Raw genomic sequence first — 27,037 nt, 5'->3', positions numbered from 1 at the left:
AGAACATTGAAAATAAATAATACATTTATTCCCAAGAATGCTTTAATGTACAAGCTGGAACGTAGAATTGTATTTTAAGAATAATTCTATTGAAATAAAAAATATTTCTTCATATGACCAAGTTCTAAACAAAATAACCAAACTATTAATTCTTATATAAATTATAATACAAAGTGTTGAAACAATATTTCAAGAACAACTTTCTTTAAACTCTTGATTTACTAAATATAAACCCAAATCAGAATTTGGATTTGTCATATCATATTCAGAAATATGTACTTTAAAATGACATATTTTACAATGATATTGTTACAGAAATACACTTTTATTGTAGTATATTAAAAGTTGATAAACAATTCCCAAAGGGTTATTTTTTCAAAGGGCTATTTCAAAAGAATACAGCTAGTTTATTGTTTACACATTTAACTTCCTATATTTAGTAGATTATAGATTACATTACAAAGTTATAGTTTGCGTAAATCTAACACAAAAACACTACCATCACTAGCACTTGCACCTACTTTTGTACCCCGTGAATTCCAACAAACTTCAAAAATTCCTCCTGTGCCCTTGTAGGAGTGCACAAGACCACCTGTCTGTGTTGACCAAATATGCACACATTTGTCGAAGGATCCACTTGCTAAAAACTTACCATCAGGGGAAAATGCAACACTATAGACTGGTTCTGTGTGTTTTGTGAGAGTATGAATGCATACTCCTCTTTCTACATCCCACAAACGTACAGTAGAGTCGAAAGATGCACTTGCTAATATCAAATTCATATTAGGATTTGGTGTACCTGGTCCAGTGGGAGACCATTTGATTGTGTAGATTTCTTTTGAATGTGCTTTCAAATCATGTACACAAGTGTCTTGTTTCATTGACCATATTTTCAGGGTCATGTCATCTGAGCAGGAAGCCAGCAACTGTCCTTGAGGATCCCATTTAATGGCGTTAACTTCATTCTATAAAAAATAATAGTGTAAGCTTAGTTAAAGGTTTAAAGAAAAATCAACATTGCCTAGCTTTTTCCATATTAATTCAAAATGTTGAAAGATTGAAATTGTGTCAACCCCACATGATGCAAGGCAAGGAAAAGAAAAGTTATCAAGAATTATCTATTATTTCAGAGTAAAATAGTTTAAACCCTTGATCCAAAAAATGTGATAAAATGACACTTTTTTTTTATCCCAAAAAAGTTATAAATTTCTTGGTCCACACAAAAATGTACCAAAAAATTTATAAATCCCTGCAAACAAGAGGAAATAATGGCAACTCATTAACTCTTAGAAATGACAGGTAGTCATAATATACTCAAGTATAGTAAGTTTTCACTCTACGAGAGTTATGGTAATTTGTTTCTGTTGTAGGTTTAAAATATATACATGATAGTTCCTCGACTTTTAAAAGTTGCAAGTATTAGAATCCTTACCGTGTGCCCTTGGAAGCTTTTTATGGGTTTGTCAACATGAAGTTTGCAGACATGGATACATTGGTCAGTCGAACAAGATGCAAAAGAATTGTTTGTTTGCCAGTCGACATCAAGTGCTGGTGCTGCATGGAACGAGAACTGCTGTGTACATTGTCCTGATGCTGCATCCCATATAATAGTTGTTTTGTCCACCTTAAATAATAGTATGGAACATTAAGGCACAAAAAATTATTACAACTTCAACAATAACAATGTGTATCTTCAATACATACACCAGCACTCAGAATATAATTTCCACGTTTGTTCCATTTAAGAGCGAATATAGGCCCTTTGTGTTGACCTAAGGTTGATGCTAATGTTCCATCAGTCGTCCAAATTCTTGCATAACCATCATATGATCCAGTTGCCAATAGATTGCCATCACACTAAAAAAAATTATTATAAATATATATTTAAATTTATTAAGCAGGAAATTTCTATGTTCATAAACTATGTTGTACTATGTTGACAAAGAATCCAAACATATAGGGTACTCACATTCCAATCAAGTGAAGTAACATCTTTGTTACTAGGTACTTCTGCTCCACCTTTTTGTATACAGTGTCTTAATACCAGCTGATTAGGTGTAGTGGCAGGATTATCTGTCATGTCCCATATTCTTGAAATAATAAATAGATAATCTATTAGAGCAATTTTATTTATTTATTAAACTCTTGATTTGTATACCACAACATTGAAATATATAAAATATAATAAAAACAGAAACAAAGAAAGAAGTAGAATACAAGAGGCGGCCTTATCGCTTAATAGTGATTTTAATTCAATGATCACCTGAACATAACTAGTCTGTGTCTTTTTGGTTACTACACCACTATAATGAAGTTCTAGCTGTGATGAAAGAAAAAGCTGTGTCGTCCAGTGGTGTTGTGGACAATACATGATTAGCTGTTAGAAAAAAACTTAAAAAAAACCCACAGCAAACTTAGCTAAGTATTCATTCTGTTATCAATACCCATTGATCTTGTGCATTTTGCAATGCAAATTAGAACACCTTCATACAGCTAGAAGATATATGTAAGACCTTTATTGGAGTATGTTTTCTGGTCTGGAGTCCATATTTTGTTACTAATATAAAAAGGCTTCAAAAATTTCAGAGCACTAAACTGCCAAGGGAAATGAGAAACCTTCCTTATGACCAAGGCTTGTAAACCTAGGACTCAGCACTCTCAAAAGTAGGTGAAAAAGAGGCAATCTCATTGAAACTGTACAACTATTACAACTTTCCAAATTTTGAGGAAATATTTTTCAAAAAAGAAAGCCTAGACTAAGAGGCTATGGTATGGTCTATGGTCTATGGTCTCAAACATTTCAGCAGTCTTCCAAGCACTTCATAATCAATAGAGTTGTACACATGTAAAGTGCCTTGCCTGAAGATGTAGTGACTGCAGTATTACTGAATCAGATTAAGAATAGTCTGGTCAAATATCAAATATACAAAAAGAACAAGAAATGATTTATTAGCAAAAGCTGCTTAGTTTAGTCTATTATACAATAGTAATAATTAGTAATAAATAATAATAACTATACTACCTAGCTGTGCTGTCGCCTGAGCCACTAGCCAGCAGATCTGTGCTGGGGTTCCAGGCACATATAAATACTTCAGATTCATGTCCTCTAAGGACAGTAGCTTTGCTGGCAGGTATTTCGATTGATTGATCTACATCCATATTATCAGCAGCAACAGGTGTTGCTGCACCTCCAGTTGTTGATGGTGCACTGCACGTTGTTGCCTAAATAACATTGTTGAAAACATATATTAACATATCTATTGATCACAGAATCAGATGATGTAAAAAACCTTATAAAATAAAAACAAAACAATATAACATGTTTACTGTTTCAAATAAATTAATTTTCAATAATTAATTATTTAATAATATATAAGAACTATGTAAGATGTTTGAGAGGTAGAGAAACCTTACATATGGGTAATTATTGCTTGCAAAGCTTGGACATTAGCAAAATTAGATAAGAGGCTTTATTAAAGCTTCAAAATCTACCACAGTTACCACTTTTTTGGATGGTAGAGCTTGTTGGACAACCAACTATCAAAAGCAGGTTCCCCAAGTGTGAGTAAGATTTAATTTTTAGATAATATATAGCGTCAAGGTGTCTTTGAACTAGCTGCAAACAAGAACTTAATAGAATAAGAGAAGAAGGACCATCTACCCTAAGTCAGTTTGCAAAGATGTAGGATCCTTAGGTGCAAATTTGCCTTAACCAGAGAGGGTATCTTAAGTTGTTGGTCCAATTCATTATCACAAGCATACATTCATGAACCAGCATTGGAGTAGTGTACTGGGTTAAGCTCTCAACCTGTCATGGAGGACCGCCTGTTTTTAACTTTAATAGATATGACAGAGAACATGTTTAAAGTTTACTCACATCAACACCATTTTGCTCTCCTCCTGAGCCAAGCTCCTTATTTGCTTGTTTTTGGGCATTGTGGGCATTTTGTCTTGCCGCCACTATGTCTGGAGTTACAGCATCTATAAGACTGAGACTCTCTGTCAGGCGAGTTTCATTACCTACAAATAGAATATTTTAGGTGATTGTCTTAACTTAATATGCATTCAAATGTCAAATTCAAAATTCATTTATTAATAATACCAGGCCCACTTTGTAGTAACTCATTTGGTTTGTTTGAATAAAAGGAACCTGTTTAGAATTCCATTTTAGAATTGTTTTTTTCAATTGCAACAGTCACTGCTCTAGAACATGTAAATCAATTGGACATTGTTATATGAAAATGTTCCAATTCATAAAGGTGCAATAGTTCTGTACATGAATCTCTTGTAAATTGCTATAATATGTATACAGTAGTATGCTACCCTTTTCTCTGGGATTCAGTGCAAAAACTCTTAGCACTGCTCAAAGACCCATTTATTAAGTTAAGTTATTTGAGTTCATCCGTATTGGCACCATTGGCTCCAATTTCCTCTAAAACAGCTATATAGTATATATGTTTTATTTTCCATTAAAGTATGTTTGTGGGTTGGAGAATTCATCATCATCAACCCATTACTGGTCCACTACAGGGCACAGGTCTCCTCCCACAATGAAGGGGTTAAGGCTGTAGTCCACCACGCTGGCCCAGTGCGCATTGGTGGACTACAATGAGTAAATCATAAATTATGACGAAAGCTCACAATCTCTTTTTAAGTGACTAGTATAAGTCCCTGACACAACCGTAGTCTGGCACTATTTTGCCATTTAATAACTAATTTTAGTCATAATTTCCAAACGATTTTAAATATTAGCATATTAAGTTTATTCTATTCCACTAAAAGTTTACTGTTATTTGCAATCTCACCTGGTGGTAAGTGACAATGCAGGGAAAATGGTAACCAGTTAAAATTCAAAATTCATTTTTTCCATTAGGCCTAATTTATAAGCACTTTTGATGTCAAGTTAGTCTGTTTGTAGTGACTCTACCCCCGGTTCAGAAGGCCGATTCCACTGAGAAGAGCCAGCAAGAAACTCAGCAGATCGCTCTTTTCCAACATTATTTTCTAGTTTAAAAATCTTTAGAATTTTTCTGTTTTGTGAGAGATGAGAGCGGAGTGGCATGCTTCCAAGCAGGCTTGTTGTTAAGGAATTCATCAATTGTGTAGTAACCACAATTTGTTAAATGTGTTTTAATCTACTGTTTAAACTTAGGTAAAGGTAGATCTAATATTACCCTCGGTATCATGTTATAAAAGCATATATACCCATCCCCCCAAGGATTTCTGTACTTTTCTCAGACAATATGCAGATATCAATAATTTATGTCCATTCTAGTAAGCCGAACTAAAGTTTTTTTAATTATAAAAAATAAATAAAAATACTACGACAATACACACATCGCCATCTAGCACCAAAGTAAGGGTAGCTTGTGTTATGGGTACTTAGATAGCTGATGAATATTTTTATGAATACAATACACATAAATACTTATAATATTCAGATAAACCCCCAGACACTGAAAGACATTCATGTTCATCACACAAGCATTTTCCAGTTGTGGGAATCGAACTCACGGCCTTGAACTCAGAAAGCAGGGTTGTTGCCCACTGCGTCAATCGGCTGTCAAAGTAAGATAAATAAAATAAATAAATAAATATACTACGACAATACACACATCGCCATCTAGCCCCAAAGTAAGCGAAGTTTGTGTTATGGGTACAACGATGACTGATGAATATTTTTTATGAATAATATACATAAAATACTTATAATATACAGATGAACACCCAGACACTGAAAAACATTCGTGTTCATCACACAAACATTTTCCAGTCGTGGGAATCGAACCCACGGCCTTTGGCTGAGAAAGCAGGGTCGCTGCAAACTGCGCCAATGGGCCATCAAATGATGATATCATTATAAATATATTGTGAGGCTTCTGTAAGCATACCTATTTCTTTAAATTTGGCATGATGTAAGTTTATATATCAATCGCACAGCTCTTATTCTGTAGTATAAATATAGTTTCTATATCAGCAGCTCTGCCCCATAACAAGATCCCATATGACATTACACTATGGAAGTATGCAAAATAAACAAGCCTAGCAGTTTCAAAAACTGTTAGGCAACTGTCTAATTTTTCTAACAGCATAAGGAGCTGAGCTGAGCTGTAGCTTACAATCCAAGGTAACTCCTAGAAAAACTGTGGAATTCTCCATTTATCATTACTTTTTTATCAACTTTCTTTACATTTGGTAACAGTAATGTATATATAAAACCCATGAACCTTAATTTCATTTGTCTATTTCCTAAATCACTTGATGAAAGATTTGTCTGTGTGGTGGTAGATAGATTACCTCCAAACCAGACCAGAGAAAATTTACAAAATATAATATCCCAAGTTTCCCGGCTGGGGCTCTAAACTGGGATCATCTTACAAATGGGACACCTGTAAGACGAGAGCATTCATCATTGCGCCAAGTAGCTAAACAAAGGTAAGGGACGTCCAATTGCAAATATTTTGAATCTTACCGTCTTCAGCGATAGTAATTTCTGCTTCTGTGTATTGCAGTCCTTTCTGTAGTATGTTTAACAACGCAGCGGGCGGCACCAGCGCCCCGTTTATATTGCTTTGGGATATGTGAGATTCGATACCAAAAGTGTATGCCGAATGATGAAATCCTGAAAAATATGAAACACGAATAATGCGAATAATATGAAAAGCATGTTGGCGTCTATAACAAGGTGAATTGTTTATAAATACCTGATTCTTGCAGGTATCGGTACACAAGAAAATTCACTTCGTCAATGGAAAAACTCATGATTTCACATCTATTCCTTAACTTAAACTATATTTTGATGTACTTTTAAATCAAACCAAATTTATATTCATTTACAAGTTACAAATTGCTCCATTTTATTCGATGATCAATAATTCAATATCATAGAGTAAAGTATTATTTGTAGTATTATCACGGGTCTGTGGTAAAGTATATACATATATTCTCTTTGAATCGTAGACAGAGAAGTAAATAGACGAATGGTTGGCGTGCCGCTTGTGAGACAGAGCATATTTGAGAAATGTTGCCATACATTTTTTTTTACCCCGATTCTAAGGTCCCAGATTTCAGGTCTTCTACCACACTTATACTTTGTTGGTATTTGTTTATTACTATTTGTTCCATACAAAATTTATTTATTTATTTCTAACTTACGTCTAGTTTTACAGGAATTTTCCTAATGCACTAGCGTAGATACTTATGCCTACCAACATACTAAACTTTATCAGTGTAGCAAAATGTAGGCGTTTGTTTCATTAGAAGCAGCTGCACTTAGAAACATATCCTAAAGGAACTGCATAATAATTTTTAATGTTCCGTAATTAACTTAATTGTAAAAAGGGAACATTTATGGAATAACATTAGTACGTTGGTCTGTGAAGCAATTTTGCAGTTTTTTTTATGAGAAAGGCTTCTGGCTCGTGATTAGTTGGAAGATGAAAGCGGAGTGGCTAGCTTCCAGGCAACTTTGTCATTAACATTATAAATCTATATATATACAAACTAAAGATGATTTTATAGTAGGCTAATAAACAAAAAGTGTCATAATTATATCATCCAGCATATCTCCATACAATGAAAACTCAAAAGCTAAATTATTCACTGACCAGTGTTGGAACAGCGTTAGGATACAGAACCGTTAGCTTGTTCTTTTTAATGACCATATTTTATGAAAGTGTTTGCTGCCAATCTTTAAACTCTTTTTGGGTGTCCAATTAGTGCGAACTGTGGATTCAACGCATAGCAACAATAAATAATGGACCGTAGGAAAACTGGAACAAAATATTTAAAACATAATTTTTTATAATAGTTGGGAGATTCGTTTCCCCGCATAGCATAGTTTTAAGTTTACTTTTCTGTACATGAAAATGGCCAAAGACTATCTTCGATGGATTCCGAAATACTTTGAGGAGTATAAAAAAAAAATAGCTTTAGACTTTACAACGTAGTGCTTGCATATTTGTTGGAGTCAACAAGTTTTTTTCTTACAGTTTCACCAAATACATTTTTTCTCTAATACATCAACATCGTATCATACATCCATGGAATTAAATTTATGATTATTGACACATAAAACTTGAAATTCTATAATTTTAATAAATTAAACTGCGCAGTTTGGGCAATTTTCATGTTGAATGTAGGCAACACTGCACTCCATTATACTTTAGGTTATGTATGATTAAAATTAGCATAAAACCTTATAAACGATCTATTTTCTATTGCAAATTGTGTTGTATATTATAGAAATATAATAAACGATAATTATTTATACTTTTAGCGGAAGCTGGTTATTAACAATGTCAAATTAGTTAGGTCTGTATTTTTGTGCTCACAATCCGGTTTATCTTGAATTTCTTACTATTACTATTATTACTTTTTTTCTATTTACTTCTCTGTCTACGCTTTGAATAATAAAATGAATGTACAAAGACAAACAAGTTTCAATGTTCTACGATCATCTCAGTCTTTAAAATTAAATTAACAGTTAATACCAATAGGCCAGGGTGTACCGAGGCGACCGCGTAGTTCTTTAATAGTTGACAGTCTGAGTGTGAGCGTTTTGAATACCTTTTTTTTTTCGTTTCTACCATTTAATTTTCTTTATAAATATTGCATTAAACAAAACTATAGATTCATCGATATATATTTATTTTTCTGCATGCCTAACAACAACCGTTCGCCAAAGATGGTCTTTATTAAACTCAGATACAGGCGAGCGAGGACCCATTGATTGATGTTACTATCGTATTAGGAGCTAACTTTATCTAACCACTGACCTCTATTATACTATAACAGGGGTCAGTCTATTTTTTCTACCTACCCCATAACGATACTATGACATAGTGATTGTCTCTGACTACTGATATATACCTGTATATGTCAGACGTCAGTTGTCAATAAATAATTTTGAAACTTGAAAGCCGCTTTTTAATAATTATTTTAATTTTGGTCACTAATTTCGTTATGTTAAATAACAGGGAAGTGAATTAACAAACTTTACTCGATTACTGTAGGAAATACATTCGGAAAGGGTTAAATAATAGCTAAGTTGTTTAAATAAACATTTTAACAACTTAGCGATTAGCTTAGCGACTTTCTCTGTTTTTTCCTGAGACCCTATTTTTCCAATATTGTTATTCATAAGCGAAATTGTATTACTGTGCCTTCGATAAAGTGAAGATGGATGATCCAGCTAGTAGTGTTGCATCGTTGCTTCTCAAACTGTGTAAAGGATTGTCATCGAATCCAGGTATTATTCGTTTTTTAAATAATAGTAACTGTCAGTGTGTAGTCACTCATTGTTTTATTCCTTGAGTTATTTGTTTAGCTTTTTACTTTACTTTAAATATATCCTTGTTAAAATGAATAACGTTCAAGAATATTTTAAAGGTTTCATCTCAAAGCTTCTTAAAGGTAACAACATCATTTAAGTATGATCAGTTGGAGTATTGTGTTCAACATCTGGCTAGTTTTGTCTGTACAGTGTACATTATACATTCGCGAACGTCGCAAATATGTGAATTATAATTGTAATCACACATGTAGTTTTATTAGGCTACACCCAACTCCATGGTATATGGATTCCATGTATGATGAGATAGTAACTTGTGATTACTTTACACTTCAATTTATACTTAAAATAATAATTATGTGAGTGTCTTTTTTTAGATGGTGCATATGAGCTGGCTCTATCTTATTTATCTGAAAATGAGAAAGTTCGATCAGTGATAGATGAAGGGAGGTCAGTTAAAGTAAAAGAGAGACAGTTATGTCAAAAAATTCATGCGCGATTGTCTAATGTGTCAGCGAGAGATGCTGATAAATTCAATGAGTCTTATGCAAAGTTGAAGGATTCTGTGAGTTTATAAATAAATAAAATTTTACCTTGTATCTGTCTTGCTCTTTGATCCTTATGTAATTTTTTGTACTTAAAAAGTACAGTACAAGTACTGGGGGTCCCACAGTAATCTGACAAAAGTTTTGCAGGGCAGTGTCAAACTATTGAATTTGTCCAATAATAGAGTACTGACTAAGATCCCCAATATTTCAAATTGTTATACAAATGGGTACCTTGTATCATATTAAAAGGATTTTATCTGACAAGATACAGATCCAATGATCTATTCAATCATGCATTTTCTACATTAGTGAAGATTGTATAAAATATTCAATAATAATAGACATGTTGGATTAACAATGTGCCAGATTACCGGTAATTCACTGTATATTTATTCATAAAACATATTTGTATTGCATTTTATGTTTTTAATACTTAACCTAGCGTTATTAGTAATTGTTGTCAGGTTAGACCTTTATATTGAGCATTTAGGATTCACTTTCAAAGATTTGTTACTCTACTCTTCCCTTTTTTTTTTTACACAGGCATTTGTCAATAGTGTTATATGACTACAATAAAATACATAAAAAATGAATAATTGCAAGGATTGTAGAGATGTAGAGGGGCATCAAATTGCCTTGTTATGAAACATCTAAAAAGTATAAGATGTTTCATAAAAAGGCAATTTTAATACTAAGTCTAAAAATAAGTATGTTAAATTAATTTTACCTATGCATTATATGATTCCAATGCAATGTTACAATGTGTTTGAGAGGTAAACAATAATTTCAGTTTGTATTAAAGCAGCGAGAAGCAGTGTTGTCACTTTTATTGGCTCTCTCGGAATCACCACAAAATTCGGAGAGTACCCAGCAGCTGTTTCCAATGCCTGATCTTGCAATACCAGTAAGTTATTATTGAACTTTGGCCATATTTATCAATTGGGAGTAATATGATTCCTTCCTTAGGTTCAAATATATTTTAATTCATTATGATAAGATGATTTAATAATCAAAAATTTTATTTACAATTGCAAACAGCATAACATTCAAAACTTGAAAATGAGCTTTAAAAACATGAACAGTCATCAGCTGTTAAATAACTTATTATTGCATTAGCTTACAAATATAGCTAATTACTACTGACAGCTGATAAATCCAAAGTTTGTATTTTAAGTTACATATCTTTCTGATGTACTTTATCACATATGATTAAATCAAAGTTGCAACAATTTTTTCAGAGTGCTACAGTAGGACTATCCACTGCTGCATCAAGTTCCAGTAAGAGTACAATAGGTTCTGTCAGCTGGAATAGCCATGCTCCCAAACAAATGGGGTCCAACCAAAGTCTGCCTTCCACTAATAGCAATATGGGCATTGCTTTGCCCTCCAATGGTAATATTATATTACACATTCTTTGTATTTTTTTATTTGTTTGCTGTATCAATAAATGTTTTCATTTACTTACAAGATAAAAGTTAGTTAGATTTTATTGTACCCTCACAATTACCTAGTCATAAAAAGATTCTGCACATACCCTTTACGAAAACTAAGAACAGTTGAATTCCATGTTTCTCGCCTTCTTTATTCTGTTTACAATGAACCCAAAATTGATTTATTTTATGGTAATATGAATAGTGTACGTCCCAACTTAGTAGATAAACTGTTGCATGCTAGGTAAACTTAATTTTTAGTTATAGTTTGCTGCATTTTTGCTGGGTTCTACCAGGTAGGCCCTTGCTTATATAAAACTTATCTGTGCAAACCTGTTATTAGTTTTATGTTAACCAATCTGTTAACTATTTAGTATTTGCAAACTGTTGGTTTTCCAATTAAAGAAAAATAAATAAATAAAATATTGTAAAGTGTAACTTTATTTTCAAATATTGTACAGATAGATCAACTGATCGTTCGTGCGTACGGGCGGCCGTGTTAGCTGCAACTGGTGTTAAGTCCCGCTGCACGAATGTCTGGCCGCGCCCTGTCCAAATGATGTACTCACGGATCGCACATCTTGGCTTCCTCCATGATCGCCTCAAAGAGTTCATTGATCCTTCATCAGGACTTATGCCTCAAGGTTCGTAAATTTGAAATGATTGAGTCTATGATTCAGTCCATGACCTTCAAATTGTCCTATAGGTATATCCTACAGACTGCGCCAATATGATTTGTATGATTCTATAAGTTTCAGTAATTCTGAGTGAATCTGTTACTAGTTTGGTGAATGGTATCCCTCGCCGACAGCGCCAATAAAATGGTCTTTCTGGTTTTGACAAATTATGCTAGTTTAATATTGCAGGTTTGATGGGTGAAGGATTAGTGGCGTCAATACGAGATGAACTTACAGAGTATTATCGAAGCATCGCAATATTGCAGTCACAGGTAAAAACCCAATGTTTATTTTACCATTTTCATAAAACCTGTATATCTTTACCAACCTATATTCTCGATTTGACACGCTTCTAATCTGTGTCAGTATATTTCGATCCGAAATGACATAAGTCATTCGTCCAACTAATATTATAAATGTGAAAGTGTTGATTTGTTACTCAAAAACGGCTGAAAGGATTTGGATCCAATTTGGCATGCATGTAGATGTAGCCTTTGACGTGGAATAGAACATAGGCTTCCTTTTATGCCGGGAAATGAGAGAGTTCCCGCGGGACTGAAAAACCTTAATCCACTCAAATGAAGTCGCAGGTATCAACTAGTAGTTCATAAGTCATGACATAGTTTTGATAAGACAATTTTTTAACTTCTCCCACAGCTTTATAAACTCTCAGAGCACTGGAGCACAATTGGAAATAATATACAAATAATATATGTATAATAAAAAACGGGGGTAAACTTCTCCTATTCCCTGTTCCCTTGCTTTAGAAGGAGGGCACGCTAATTATATCCCTTGGCAGGGGATATAATTTTGGTCTCCTGCCCGTGCTAGCCTGAACGGGTTAAACACCGATTTTGTAAGTTAAAATATTGCCGTTTGCTTCCTATTCCCGAAATCTTTAAAAGCATTTTAAGCGAAGCTACTCAATGAGACGTTGCTAGCTCTTTAAAACTGATAATATTTATATTTAAAAGTACCCGCATTGCCTTGAGGTCCTGTGCCCAGATGTCAGATAGTAACAAGGCTAATGTTGACTGTTTTTTTAAATAGGTGTATGAGGGAGACGGTGGCGGCGGAACATTACGACGAGTCTGTGTGTGGGCACAAGAACCACTACACAGACTGACGTGGTTGGCTAACATTGCACACACAGCACACCACAAAAAAGGTTTATCAATTTTTCATAGAATGATCTAACCTTTTATTTTTAGAGGAACTCAGTAAATGGTTATTTCAACTTCCAAATGAGGTATTCTCAATAATAAAATGTGTTTTATTTTATTGCTAAGGGATGTTATATATTTCTTAAGTGCTGTTATATCAATGTAAAAATAAACGTATAGTACGACTCAAATTTAAACGCGTCTGTGTGAAGTTAGCAAACGTGCGCTGTTACCATACCGTCGTCGCAACGTCGTGCGCAAACTTCAGGGGCGTATTTGCGTTTGAATCGAACTGTACATTGCTTTTAAATATATTTCATTTAAAAGAAAAAAAAGGATGTTTTTCGTTTTACATTGATCAAGACGTCACGTTTGTTCGCCAAGTCAAGGTTGAAATGTGTAAATCTTTATTTGCTACGTAATTCTTTCGAGTAGATTTTATTGACATTTCGTAGTTAAAATAATTTTTAAACTACCAAATTCCTATAACCAAAAATAAAAGAATTAAATTAAAGATTACTGTTAAACCCATGTTATGGGGTTTTAGTACATCATGTGTTTACATTCAAATTCATTTATTGCAAAAAAGTGGTGCATTCCAGGTGGGCCTTGGGAATGTTTCTTTTGATCGAGAAACCGCAAAGTTTATAATCCCACTTTAACCGCAAAAGTATTCGCCCTTAGCATTCGCATGTTATCTCTCCGGACTCTTCAGTGAGGTTTCTCTTTGGATCAGACTCTAATTAAAAGGCCTTACTATTTAAATAGCAGATAAGTCCTATAGTAGGTTAGGTAGGCTATTTGACGTCTTGTTAGTCGATGACCACCGGCTGTGTGCACGAAAAAGCATGACTCATTGTCATGTTCCGCTTGAGCATTGCAAGTGAGATAGCATAACTCATTGTCACGTTCCGCCTAAACAGGGCAAGCGAGATAGCATAACTTATTGTCACGTTCCGCCTGAGCAGTGCAAGCAAGATAGCTGAACAACCAATGGAGAGTCACGATCGGGTTGTGAAACAAGTTTTGTCGACGTTATCACGTTAAATGATTGTCCGTAAACCGACTTTACAGACAACCAATTTATTTTAATATTCTTTCTATCTAAAACGTCTCTATAGGTGGTGAGTTAGCCTCGTGTATTCATCGCTTCGTGCGCCACGGTGACGAACGCGTCGCAATGCTTGCGCGTCGGTTGCTCACTGCGCTCACGTATCCACTGCTACTCATGCTCACGCGGTGGCTTTTACACGGTTTGTGATTGATCGTTTTTTTTCTGAAAATCTGAAACCCAGACTCCACCTTACAACCTTATTTTATCTCTTTTTCATTAATTATTGTTGATTTTTAAAAATAATATGACGAGTATAGCCATACGATTTAAAATTTTATGTTAGTCTACTAATTGTAATTCTACAAGAGGGCCAGAAAAAATTATAAGCTATATTTTGAAGGAATCAGTGTTTAGGACCATACATTTCTTATTTTAAATACGATAGGAAATTTATTGGTTTAGAGGTTTGGGTTATTGTATCAAAAACATTTAATTGGATATTTTGTCAAGCGTCAGTTAAAGATATGAGGTTTAAAGACGCTCCCTGTTCCAAACAGAAGCCCACCACCAAATCCATCTCTATACTAATACATATTCCTTAGTCATCCAGGCAAATGTATATGATTTTTTAAATCTTTAAATCATCCTTTGACACAGTAGGATTTTTCTGTAGATAATACATACAAAGTTTTCGTTACAGGAGAGATTGATGACCCATTCAATGAGTTTTTCATTGAAAGCAGAAGTGGCGTACCTATCGACAGAATGTGGCATGATAAATATAGAGTAAGGCAAGTGCATACCACACATGTTATGAGAAACTCAACATTTTAATACACCCACACCGGAAAATGTGAACGATTTAAGACTTGCCGTGAATCAAAATAGGTTGTATTTGTGTTGAATTAATATTTTCCGGGGTATAGTAGAACACTCCTTGCAAAATCTTTAAAAAAAAACATATTGAAATTATTAAGTTCCTTCGAAGTCGAAGTTCGAAGTTAGAGTTATGATATTTCTTTTACAAAGTTTATATCCAAATCAGATCTCTAAGTAATTAGTGAACAACATACATACATAGCTTGTATGTTGAAATGATTTACCCAACAACTTGATTAGTTTAGATGTGTGAAGAAGTTTTAGAGCGATGCCTATTTGTTAAATTTTGGTAGATTCGGTGCCATATTGATTGACAAACGCTTTGCTTTACGATCGTTTTCAAACCGAGTGCCAAGAACGTGTGTAAAGAAGCGGATTCTCCCCCCCCCACTAGCAACTACCAATACTACTGCTACTACCCGCTAGCAACTACTACTACTGCTACTACCGCAGTGCCGTGTACCTTATAGCTTATACAAGGTATATCAGATCATATCGGTGTTGTACACAGAGAGTGGATGGTACCGTCGTTCATGTTGCGCGAGCAAGCGGCGCAGATCCTAGCGACGGGCAAGAGCGTTGTGTTCATGCGGGAGGCGTGCGCAGACGAGCCCACACCGGCTGACCACCACCACCACTTGCATGACCTGCTGCAGGCACACGACGCCTCCGGTGAGTTGACCTTGCAGAACCCCTTATCATCCATTATCATCCTCAACCTATCAATGTAAAACTGCTAGTCACAGGCCTCTACTAGTAAACTTCTTATCGGAATATTCTTTCCCTTCCCCTTCTAAAGCTTAAGGTCTAAACTCAGTCAAGATTGCAGTCAGTTAGTTACATCTGTAAGGATCCCTTATTATTTCACCATCATCCTCAACCTATCAACTGTTAAACTGAGAGAGAGAACGGGAGAACCCCAAGGAAGGGTCTTAACTTAGTAAAAGTTGCAGTCAGTTACTACTGTACTATTTAACGTGTAGATTGCTTTGCAGGAATAGAATAATGAGGGAATTATTTTATCATCGTCTTAAACCTATTAATGTAAAACTATACATCTATATTAGACTAGCTGTTGCCCGCGACTTCGTCTACGTTTGATTTTGTTTTTGATGTGGCATTCAATTTAGTAGTTCTAAAAAAATTTGAAAGTATTCAGTATCGCTAAGCCTTAAATTAGGGGTTTGCTGCTGTCCGCTGAGGAGTTCTGTCCTCTATCTCTAACCACATTCAGATCTACACAAAGTGTGGGCCAAATTAAACACATAACATAACCTCTGTAGTACAAAAATAATTATTTAAATCGGTTATAATTTGTCGGAGTATGGTGTAAAATCGTCAAACACTTTCAGCCCCTCTCCCAAAGGAACCGAGGTTAATGTCGGAATAAAAAAGGTTTCTATATAACTTCTAACACTTCCAAAAGTATGTGTACAAAGTTTCATGAGGATCGGTTAAGTAGATTTTGCGTGAAAGCGTAACAAACGAACTTAGAATGGCATTTATAATATTAGTAGGGATGTTTCAAATTAAAAATCGGCAGTGTCAAGCTTGGGCCGGCCGGCGGACAAGTTGGACAGCGCGGCGACGGCTTGGTGGGAAGCCAGCGGACTGCGCTCGGGTGTTGGTGCGGCGCACGCAGCGGCGTCGGCGCGCCTGTTAGCCGCGCTGTCCACGCACCACCACCTGCTAGACCACCTCGCCGCACACCGCCGCTACCTACTGCTGGCGCAAGGAGACTTCGTGCACCACCTCATGACACTGCTGCAGTGCGTAAACACCCGCCCCAATGACAACTGTTAATTTCAAAGGAGAAAAGGCGGGAGGCTTCGTGCATGGCGGACGCGGTTTTTTCTGATTTTCCTTTAAATTTATTGTGAACTCGTTTTGGGGAGGATTGGTGTTGTTTGTATTCTACTGATGGCGCAAGGAGACTTCGTGCACCACCTCATGACACTGCTGCAGTGCGTATACACCCGTCCCAATGACAACTGTTAATGCCACAGGAGAAAAGGCGGGAGGCTTCGTGCATGGCGGACGCGGTTTTTCCTGATTTTTCTTTAAACAGTAGAAATCTTTTCCCTCGATATCGAGCGCTAGGGCTATTTTTATTGCGGGCTGTCGCGCTCGCCCCATCCCCCAGGTTACAACCCTTAATTCAATTACCAGCTTTTGTCCTTCTTAAAAATGAAATGAAGAATGTCCCATTTGGAATCAGTCAGATCGGGAATCAGAAACTTGATCTACCCCGCGGCTTTAAAGATTTTTATCACGTGTTAGAGATGATAACTACTCGAACTTTCTTTTATTTAGGGAGGAACTAAGCAAGCCGGCGACATCTTTGTACGTACACAATCTGACGTGCACGTTGGAGACAGCCGTTCGTGCGACCAACGCGCAGTTTGAGCCGCCGCATGTTCTCGCACGTTTACACGTCAACCTGTATCCGAACTGTGAGTATATTCATCATTCGTCACTAAAAGTCATAAATATCAGTGAAATAATAAAAAAAAATTTGCTCCAGTTTCACAGCACGTTCAGTGTTGGTCTACACTGAACGTTGACCTGAAATTACATCTTCACAACGTACAGCGCCACTATGGCGTCAGTCAATTGGAGACGTGACATGTAACAGCAGCCTGTCCAGCGGTAATAGAGGTCAGTGTGTAAATTGAAACATGGCGTGTTTTGGCAGGCGACGGTCGCGAGGACAGCGGGTGGGACGTGTTCGCATTGCAGTACCGCGTCGACGGGCCCCTAGGCACTTTGTTCCCGGCCACGTGCGCCGCTCGCTACCGGGCGCTTTTCACGCAGCTGTGGCGAGTTAAACGCATCGAGCACGCGCTGCACCACGCGTGGCGCGACCACACCATCCTGCAGAAAAGACTTAGGACAATGCCGGGTAAGCGACAGTGCTATATAAAAATTGCTATTTGGAAGCTCCAGATTGTGTAGGAGCGAAATAGTCCGTTGCGGATGAACTGTCTGGTGTGAAGTATAAAGATGGAAGAAAATATAAATACCTCCACACATATCGCGGGGTGTAGATAATGCCGGGTTAGAGACTGTGTTATAAGGAAATTGCTAATTGAAAGCTCCAGAATATGTCGGAGCGAAAGAGTACGTTGTGGAAGATCTGGTGTGAAGTATAAAGATTGAAGAAATTATAAATTACTCTTTTGGCGGAGCAAATTAAGCTTTGGAGAACTTCTACAGTGTTATAGTTGATGTATGATAAGAAGCATTTCGTCTACTTAACAGCTTTTATCAAGCTGTTAATGGGCACTTTTTTATTCTCTTATCTTAATTTGTTCTGCTATTATAATAATTAAATTAGAAAAAAATTGAGGACCGAGCTCGTTGACTCTTCAAAAGTCATCACAAAAATAAATTGCAGCGTCGCACAGTGAAATAGAACCCGTAGGGTGATGATAACGTATCTCACGAGAGTCTTGTTGTTTACAAAAGTGACATTTGGCATCAAAGATTGCAAGATCTACGACTGTCGCAAGCCCGTCGTGAGATATTTAATAACCCCTGCGGGTCATGTCACGCTCTTAAGCTAGCTTACGTGTCAGAGGTGTGGGGTCTGATGCGCCGTGTGTCGTGCCTGCGTGCGGAGGCACTGCGGCTGTGCGGCGCGTTGCAGGAGGCCAGCTTCGAGGGGGCGGAAGCGGCTTGGGCCGAGCTGCTAGCGGCGGCCGCCTCGCGGCAGCACCTCGACCGCCTGCTGGCACTGCACCACCGCGCACTCGACCGGCACTCCATCCACGCCATGATACACCACACCACACAGGTTATACTTCTACTCACTGGACCATTTTTCGCCCGTAAGCGCTTCGCTTACTGAATAGAATAGAATAGAATTTGTCTATTCACCAGAACAACACAAACCGACTTACATACGGATTAACTTAAAATGTTGTACTTAATTATTAATAGCCGTCTATGATGTGTCGTGCCAATAAAAAGGTTCTGACTCAGCTTAATGTTCTGGATACGAATGTACCCACAACGCTGGTATTCTGTCAGTACCTATTGAGTTGTGGGAAGTCCAGTTATGCAATCACATATAGAAACAAAAAGTATAAACTTTATAAAAGAAAGTAAACTTCATAATGGAAAGGGGATGGAAATTAATTTTTATTTTAGTAGTAATGGAAAAGTTTGCTAGTGAGATAATGATTTAATTAGTTTTAAGTAATTATTATTGTAGGATAGCGCCACATTAGATTTTTGAATGTTCAGTAGATAATAGCGATATAATTTATTTTAGCAAAACTTTGATTTGGCATTTCTAAAAGGTGGTGGGATGTCGTTCCAGCGTTTGGTGGCAAGATATTTAAAACTGTCACGAAATGCAGCAGACCTACTGTATATATACGAGTATGTATACGGACGTGGACTTTCGGGAAAGTAGTGGCTCCCAGTAGATCTAAGGTAGACCTCGCGTTGTTCTGCTACGCCCGTGTACTCGAGCATCGAGCCCTCCATGCATGCTCTGCACGGAAGGCTGTCGGTGACACCTATAAAGGAGAAATGTCTGTTTAATGTGTCCTGTTACAAGTCCCACCACCTTCCAAAGTTTGCCTTTGTTATCAATCTAACCTAATCGGCCCATTGTAGGACCCGAGTCCCCTCAGAAGGAAAAGTTAAAGCCGTACTTTTCACTTTCAATTTAACCCCATTTTAACTCCAAAAGTTCATCACAATGCCAAAGTTAAATAAGTCTTCATTTATTACACTACTAGGAACTGCAGTCATATCTTGGCAACGTGCTCAACGAGACTTTAGCACTAAGGAGTTTTGAGACGACACTGCACGCTGGTATCAACCGCGAGCTCGAACGACGCGATCAACTAGAGCAGTTGAAAGCTGAACGAGTAACACGAGGTATCGCGGATGACTTACATATACATAGTTATCTTTAGGCAGCATTTAAGAAGACGTAAATATTATAGCGCTGTAGCCATACATTTATGCATAATTTAATGACTAATGTGAATTCCATGACCAACATTGTCCATTTTACCAAAGTTTAGGTTTAATCCGCGTGGCTGCTGATTATAGAATAACACTATATCAACATTATATTTGTCATATATATAATGAGCTTAAAATGGTATATACAATGAGCTTAAAATTACTACTTCTTATTTTTATTCCTTGCGAGCAGCACACAAATAAAGTCGAGTAATTGTGTGCCGGCCTACAACCCTTAAAACCCTCATCAAAAATTGAAATCATTAGGGTGATTGCTATACTATGGTACGGCATCCTAATTCTTTATTGATATAAAATGCAAAAACAATAATTACAAATGCAATTGAATGTTTAATTATTTTTTAGGAGAGTTCCCGGTCGGTAGCGCAGATGAAGCTCGAGATAAAGAAAAGAGGAAGATATTCCAGCAATTCTTAGCAAACAGAAAGGCTGATTTAAATGTTTGGGCACGAACCTACAGGTGCGTCCAATATGCTTCTTTATTATTTCACTACAAGTTAGCCCAGTATACATTGACTACATTCTAAGTATAAGTTGATGTAGTAATCTAATGTAGTAAGAGGAATAGTGAAAGATCTATAAATTAGGAATTTAAAACAAAAAAAAAATACTCGAACAATCTCTCTTAATAATAATGATATTTACTTGCAGAGGCCACGTGACTACATTAATTCTAAAGCTTGCTTTACACGCTGAGGTGTCGCTGCAAACACTCGCCTTCCGACTTGACTACAGTGATTTCTACAAACGTGGTGATGCTAAGCTCCACGAACCACTGACATACCAACACAAACGACTTAGCGAGATTGGACTTCATTTGGCAAAGGTAACTAGGTTAATGGTAAGTCACGTAAAAAGAGCTCTGGCCATCCAGTGTGGGGTGCAATTTATTCAGGTTATAACAGAATGACAGTTATAAGCCTATTGTTAAACTAACGTATTATAATATGTAAATTTAATACTTTTTACTCTATTGTTCAGCCATTGAAGGAATGGGTTCCTGGCAGGTCATGATTGAATTGAAATTTTAGATAAAAATATATTTATTGTTTATTTTCTCGTCTAACGATTATAAGAATAAACGGTATATTTATGATCTAAATCTAATGTTAAATAATAAATAAAAAATATTTATACTAGTGTTTCAAGTTATTTTTCAAGGTTATGTCATCAGTTTACTTTGGTTTTATACTAGTTTATATATGACCAACTGACAAACGTCAGGAAGGCATTCTTGGAGTACCAAACTGAATATAAATATTCAATAATATTTATAATTGCACTCATTAATGTATAAAATAGCTACTGTACAGTGTGGTCGTCAAGAGGCTTTTACGTGACAAATCCTATAATTCTATGTTATAACTGCTAGACTACTAGAATTTTAAAGCGATCTTTTTTTTCAGAGCAAACTGATAGACCATTCAAGGAAAAAGTGACATTTGGTGAATCCAGTTGTCGCTAAAAATATCTTCACAGTGCATCAGTACCGAATACATGTGCTTTGATTGTGCAGTTTTGGAATTTTGATGTAGTTAATAATAACTTAGCCGTAAGAATTCAGCCACATCTAAATATTTATTTTTACTAAGAACGCACCTAGAAGAAGTAAATCGCTCTCTATATTTTTAACAGTGCCATTTTATATTAATGTTGATAAATGTTTAATACTTTATCTCTGGAATTCGTTTGTTTAATCTTAAAAAAACTTAAGATTAATAAATATTTATTAATTAACAGATCCGTGTTTTTTATTTTAATTTATACTACCTGTTTCCCGCTGTTTCACCCGCGTTAACACCAAAACATAATAAGACAACAGCAATTTTCAGTTGGTAGGTTCTAAGTCTTTCCTTACAGAATAATTTAATACCTAACCTATACTCCAAGCCTATAGGTACCTAATTGTAAGATAAAAATTAGAATTTGAGAAAATAAAACGGATAAAAGGAAGCGTTTGTTATTTAGTATACCCGCTTTAACTTGCATGAAGACACATTCAGACGCATTTAAAAATAAAAAAGTCACAATAATGCTTCTTCTCCTTGTTAGGACAACGGCTTTAAAACAATAATGCTATCAGTTTTGACCTCATCTTTTAACACTAAAAGGCTAGAGTCCAGAGCATAAAAGACCGTACTTAAAATTTTTTACGAATGACGTTTTGATTTCGTTAAATAGTTTGGAAGTTTGAAACTCAGTTTACAATTAGTTTGGCTGAGTTTAACAATTTATAAACTGGGTAGAATAAATAATATGGCTTCTCTAGCTTTCGAAAGTTTGGATGAGGAAGTAAAAGAACTTCTATTAAATTATAGATATAAAAAGGCTACGGCATATGAACCATGTACACTGAAAAACTACAAACAATGTTTAATCGGACTTCACGAGGTAAATTTTCAAAAACGTATTCATCCGGCGATTACTGTTCTATCAAATACTTAATTTTATATGTTAATACCTATAATTTAGGTCCTGTACATAATAATGTATTATTTTAGGAACTGGGCCTTTTCAATATAGATTACGTCTTTAATCCGCACACTGATGTAGAGAATGATACACTGTGCCCCGAGGCTATAGTAAAGCTTATAAATTCAGTGTGGACACTCGTACAACATCACAAGAACACTACAGAAAAAGCTGATCGATTGATGGAACAGAACCATATACTAGAACATAATAACAAGCAGTTATCTGTATGTACTTACCTTTTATATGGTGTATGGTGGTGGTGGTGTGGTGATAGAGAAACAGCGAATCAATCACAACTCCAATCTCCAATTATAAACTTGTGATTGTTTGTAACTGTCTGTTTCTTTATTTGGTATATAATATGCTTTTGATACTGAAAAATTGGGAGCTAGGAAAAATTTTAATGAAATTTACAGAACCATTTGATAAAGCAGTTTTCATATTTGGAGACTCTTAAATTCGTCATGCCCTGTATTATGCATGCAATAGCAATTTTGAGATCATGTTCCTTTAATCCTAAATGTATTAAGTTTACATTTTCTATATGATATGTAGTTGAAGTTTATACTTAAATTGTGCATTGTATGTATGTGTTAGCATTTTATGTATGTAATCGGCGACAGCCGAGTGGCACAGTGGGCAGCGGCCCTGCTTTCTAAGTACAATGTTGTGGGTTCGATTCCCACAACTGGAAAATGTTTGTGTCATGGACATGAATGTTTTTAAGTGTCTGGGTGTTTATCTGTATATTTTAAGTATTTATGTGTATTATAATCATAAAAAAATATTCATCAGCTATCTCAGTACTTATAACACAAGCTACGCTTACTTTGGGGCTAGATGGCGATGTGTGTATTGTTGTAATTAAATATACTTTATTTATTTATGTAAACCAGGTATTTCAGGCATAAAAAAGCATTGCAAATAAGCTTTATGCACTGCTGGTATGTAATATTGAAGGAAATAATTGATAATATGGGACAACCACCTATTTCAATAATTGTAGTTTTGGTTTAAAACTAAATTTAATTATATACTTAATCTGTGTGGATTCTAAATTTAGTTAAGTGAGGTTAATGCTTTTAATATAGGAATATGTAGTTGAGTTCATCCACTTACAATCGAATTGGGCTATAGTTGTTTTTGTGGCACTATTGTATTTTAAGTATAAGCTGTATTCATTCTGGATTTCACCTAAATTGATTTAGTAATTGTGGTGTGAACAAGTAAATAACATACAAACTTTCACATTTATAATATCAATGTTTAGTCTATATAAATATATGAATATAAAACTATAATTATATTAATTATTCTATTTATATTTATATTCATTACTTTTACTATTTATATACACACACTTTTATAGCATATATATTTTTAAAAAACAACAACTAAAAATTTAAATCACAATATTAACATTGTCTTACATCTTTGAAGGTTTCAATTATGAGGTTAAAAGAAAAGTTGAATTTAGAAAAGAATGAGTCTAAAGCATGTGTTGCCTCTGCCCAAAGAGTGTCTGATCAGTCAGATGAAGTTTATCAGAAATTACTTGACACCAGAGCAAAGTTAAGCCAGCTAACTAAGCAAAAAGAGACTAATGACAAGTTGCTACACAATAAGATAGCAAGACTTCAGCTTCAAAATGACAAGTTGCTGGATAGAATAAGAAACAAATCGGGTAAGAATTTAATGTTGAATTAAATATTGATGATTGACAACAATTAATTTATCTGTCTGTTTATCTGGACAGAAAATCGGATGTAGTTTTTAAAATAAATTTTTCAACTAAGTGTGGTTCTAAAAACAACTGTTTTGTGTAGCTCTAATAATTAAATTTTTTTTAAATTGCAATATTTTCTTTATAAAATTTTTGATTAGAACGAATTAAAAAGTATCTTACTGCTATATAAATACCCTTCATGATAGTACTGTTTATTTAATAAGAATTAATACAGCAATATAAATGTAACTCTATTGTTTCTACAGGTGATCTAATTAAAATTTGTGAACACAAAAGCTGCTATTGTGACTTGACTATGAAAGTTAGAAAAACTTCCTTGCAGACTTTTATGTAGTGCATAATATTTATACATCACCAATAGTTTTTGCAGTGCACATCGTTTTGCAACTTTGGGTTACATTATTTCAATTTCCTTAAGAATCTCCAATCTTTTTTGTATAATTTAGCCTATGTTACTTCCCAATAACTTAGGTTTATCTTCAGAGCTTATTGGGTACAAACAAACAAACATACAATCAAATAAAAAATTCATTCCTCTTTATGATGTAATAATAACATTTATAATGGATAAAATTCCATAGCTTGGAACAATTATCTTATTTACTATTTAATAAATTAAAATTGGCCAAACCTATAAATATCTCCTAATTAAGTATAAACAACTTATTCCACATATTATGGTATTTTTAAATAAAAAATTAGTTAAACAGAATAAATAGACTATTTGCTATTCCAATCGATATAATTTATATCTGTGCCTATTTTCATCCAGATCTTTCTAGCCGTTCTCGCGAGATAGAGTAAGAAACACCTTTGCCTTTCATACTACTACTATTTCGAACTAGGAAGACTAGCTGTTCCCCATGGTTTCACCTGCGTCGAATAACTTAATATTACGTTGAATAATAGTTGAATAGAAACGTAATGTTATTGGCTACGAGAATTCTGAAGAAGAAATTTGACGGCCGATTGGCGCAATGGGCAGCGACCCTGCTTTCTGAGTTCAAGGCCGTGGGTTCGCTTCCCACAACTGAACAATGTTTGTGATAAACATGTATGTTATTCAGTGTCTGAGTGGTTATATGTATATTATAATTAATAAGTATTTATTCCAAACAACACGGCGTAAATTCAATGGAAAATCAAAAAAAATAAGTTTGTTTGTGTTTGTCTCTTTTGCACCGTAGCTCCCGAAAGGTTGAACCGTTAAGTCAGTAGTGTGCCTAAATGTCGAATTATATTAGTATTTTTCACAAGAATGGCCTATTGTAGGGGGTTTATTAAATTTTTTATTAAGTTTTATGTTATTATTTTTGCTTTGTTATAAGGGATGATAATATGGTTTCGCGTACTTTTTCTATAACTACCAACGACCAGTATTTGTATAGAACATAGTATTTCTGTATGCTACATACAGTATGCATAAAGACGAACGCACGCGGATAAAACATATCGTGAAAGTTTATTTTTAAAATACCATTATTTGAGGCTGAAATCTTAATTTTACTGAAATTTTACAACGTGTAGGTAACAGAATTAATATAAACAGACAAACAAAAAAAAATCCTCTTCTTGGAGCCCCGGTAATCCGACGTCTATTATTATTGAATATTTTATTGTTATACATTGTATGATTTTCACTTCGGAACTGAGAGTATAACATCATTGGATCTGAACAAAAATCCGGACTCGAGGCGTACTCTTAGTATTCTGTTACTCTTAGGCTACTCTATTATCCGACAAATTCTTGAATCTCTATTATCAGACACATTCTTTAATTTTTAATTTATTTAGTATCGATTATACAGTTGGCAATTTGTTTTTTTTTGTTCAACAGAGAGTTACACTCCGTGCGCGGATATTTGCGACTCCACTATGGTGCAACTGAAGGAACGTGAGAGGAAACATAGAGCCTTAATATCTCAGTTGCAAGCTAGCAACCAGGATCTTATTAGAGAAGTTTTGGCACTTAAGGAAGAAATTATCCTAGAAGGCATTAGCAATGTGAAGCTGAAAAAATAACTTGCACATAATTAACGAATTAGCATATGAAAAAATTGTCAACTAATGTTACCAATTATATAATATTAATAAGTGATTAATAATTAACATTTTATAATTTGTACTTATAAGAACTGACTGATCTCATTAATTTCAGTATTCGTTAAAAATTACACTTAAGCTTAATTAAAACATAACTAATCACCAATATTGTTAATAACTATTTTTTGATACAGTATATAATAAATAATAATTAAATATACGTTATTATATCATTTTGTTATTGTATGGGAAAGTGTTTGGATAAACTATTACTTATTCAGTAAAACGACATAGAAAGTACCGAACATTTAAGTTACTATCAAAATCTAAGCCTAAAGACATTTGCTTAAAATTTTTTGATAGTAATTATCGCAAATCAATTAACTTAAAAGCTTGGATTGATCTTAAATGTAAGTATTTTTTTTAACTATACGGTTGGGTGACTAGGCTCCTAGGCACCTACCAACGAACTGATTAGTACTTAACTAATTATTATAATGATAACTCTTGATCATTATGGCCAATCAAGATAACGACGGTTCAACATTTGTGCAGATTAATAAACCAAAATATTGTTTCGTATGTATCTGCCGATATGCTTAGTAGAGTGACGTAGTCTATTTGTTAGCAAAGTTTGGGCAGAGTACGTTGACAGAATTAATTACGACTATATTCTCTAGGACCTGCGCCTTCCGCGGACACATGCCGCCGGCCGCCGACGTAAA

General features: G+C 35.0%; 3 protein-coding genes across 3 annotated transcripts; 2 read left to right on the top strand and 1 right to left on the bottom strand.

The window, feature by feature from the left end:
- Positions 1-11: 11 nt before the first annotated feature.
- LOC120623277 (F-box-like/WD repeat-containing protein TBL1XR1) lies at positions 12-6,911 on the bottom strand. The gene is made up of 8 exons (XM_039889219.1): positions 6,705-6,911; positions 6,473-6,622; positions 3,878-4,020; positions 3,023-3,222; positions 1,970-2,090; positions 1,705-1,857; positions 1,433-1,624; positions 12-965 (listed from the first exon to the last, which is right to left on the bottom strand). Exons 1-8 carry the CDS (start codon positions 6,760-6,762, stop codon positions 465-467), a joined length of 1,518 nt encoding a protein of 505 aa, XP_039745153.1. The 5' UTR covers positions 6,763-6,911; the 3' UTR covers positions 12-464.
- Positions 6,912-8,889: 1,978 nt separating this feature from the next.
- LOC120637939 (gamma-tubulin complex component 3 homolog) lies at positions 8,890-21,788 on the top strand. Its single transcript, XM_039910011.1, has 18 exons — positions 8,890-9,250; positions 9,670-9,857; positions 10,631-10,744; positions 11,079-11,232; positions 11,732-11,914; positions 12,137-12,219; positions 12,998-13,115; positions 14,232-14,363; positions 14,865-14,955; positions 15,555-15,715; positions 16,587-16,812; positions 17,357-17,496; positions 17,739-17,945; positions 18,622-18,839; positions 19,795-19,936; positions 20,393-20,507; positions 20,699-20,873; positions 21,454-21,788. The coding sequence occupies exons 1-18, from the start codon at positions 9,181-9,183 to the stop codon at positions 21,484-21,486; spliced, it is 2,550 nt and encodes an 849-aa protein (XP_039765945.1). The 5' UTR covers positions 8,890-9,180; the 3' UTR covers positions 21,487-21,788.
- A 421-nt stretch (positions 21,789-22,209) lies between these two features.
- On the top strand, positions 22,210-26,498 carry LOC120637816. Its single transcript, XM_039909840.1, has 4 exons — positions 22,210-22,438; positions 22,549-22,746; positions 23,963-24,206; positions 26,107-26,498. Exons 1-4 carry the CDS (start codon positions 22,304-22,306, stop codon positions 26,289-26,291), a joined length of 762 nt encoding a protein of 253 aa, XP_039765774.1. The 5' UTR covers positions 22,210-22,303; the 3' UTR covers positions 26,292-26,498.
- The last annotated feature ends 539 nt before the right edge of the window (positions 26,499-27,037 follow it).

The sequence above is a fragment of the Pararge aegeria genome, chromosome 4, assembly GCF_905163445.1.
Source record: "Pararge aegeria chromosome 4, ilParAegt1.1, whole genome shotgun sequence".
In the NCBI taxonomy this organism is placed as follows: domain Eukaryota; kingdom Metazoa; phylum Arthropoda; class Insecta; order Lepidoptera; family Nymphalidae; genus Pararge; species Pararge aegeria.
Note: the sequence above shows the minus strand (reverse complement) of the source record. Positions and strands in the feature narration are given on the sequence as shown.

Bases quoted from the DNA above. Each gene is read 5' to 3' on its own strand.
- LOC120623277 (XM_039889219.1), bottom strand. From the start codon at position 6,762: ATGAGTTTTTCCATTGACGAAGTGAATTTTCTTGTGTACCGATACCTG. The intron at 2,091-3,022 runs GTAGTATAGTTA...TATTATTTCAAG, and splicing joins TCAGGCGACAGCACAGCTAG to AATATGGGACATGACAGATA. The intron at 966-1,432 runs GTAAGGATTCTA...TATTTTTTATAG, and splicing joins AAAGCTTCCAAGGGCACACG to AATGAAGTTAACGCCATTAA.
- LOC120637939 (XM_039910011.1), top strand. From the start codon at position 9,181: ATGGATGATCCAGCTAGTAGTGTTGCATCGTTGCTTCTCAAACTGTGT. The intron at 12,220-12,997 runs GTAAAAACCCAA...TTTTTTAAATAG, and splicing joins TCGCAATATTGCAGTCACAG to GTGTATGAGGGAGACGGTGG. The intron at 19,937-20,392 runs GTATCGCGGATG...ATTATTTTTTAG, and splicing joins AGCTGAACGAGTAACACGAG to GAGAGTTCCCGGTCGGTAGC.
- LOC120637816 (XM_039909840.1), top strand. From the start codon at position 22,304: ATGGCTTCTCTAGCTTTCGAAAGTTTGGATGAGGAAGTAAAAGAACTT. The intron at 22,439-22,548 runs GTAAATTTTCAA...GTATTATTTTAG, and splicing joins GTTTAATCGGACTTCACGAG to GAACTGGGCCTTTTCAATAT. The intron at 22,747-23,962 runs GTATGTACTTAC...ACATCTTTGAAG, and splicing joins ATAATAACAAGCAGTTATCT to GTTTCAATTATGAGGTTAAA.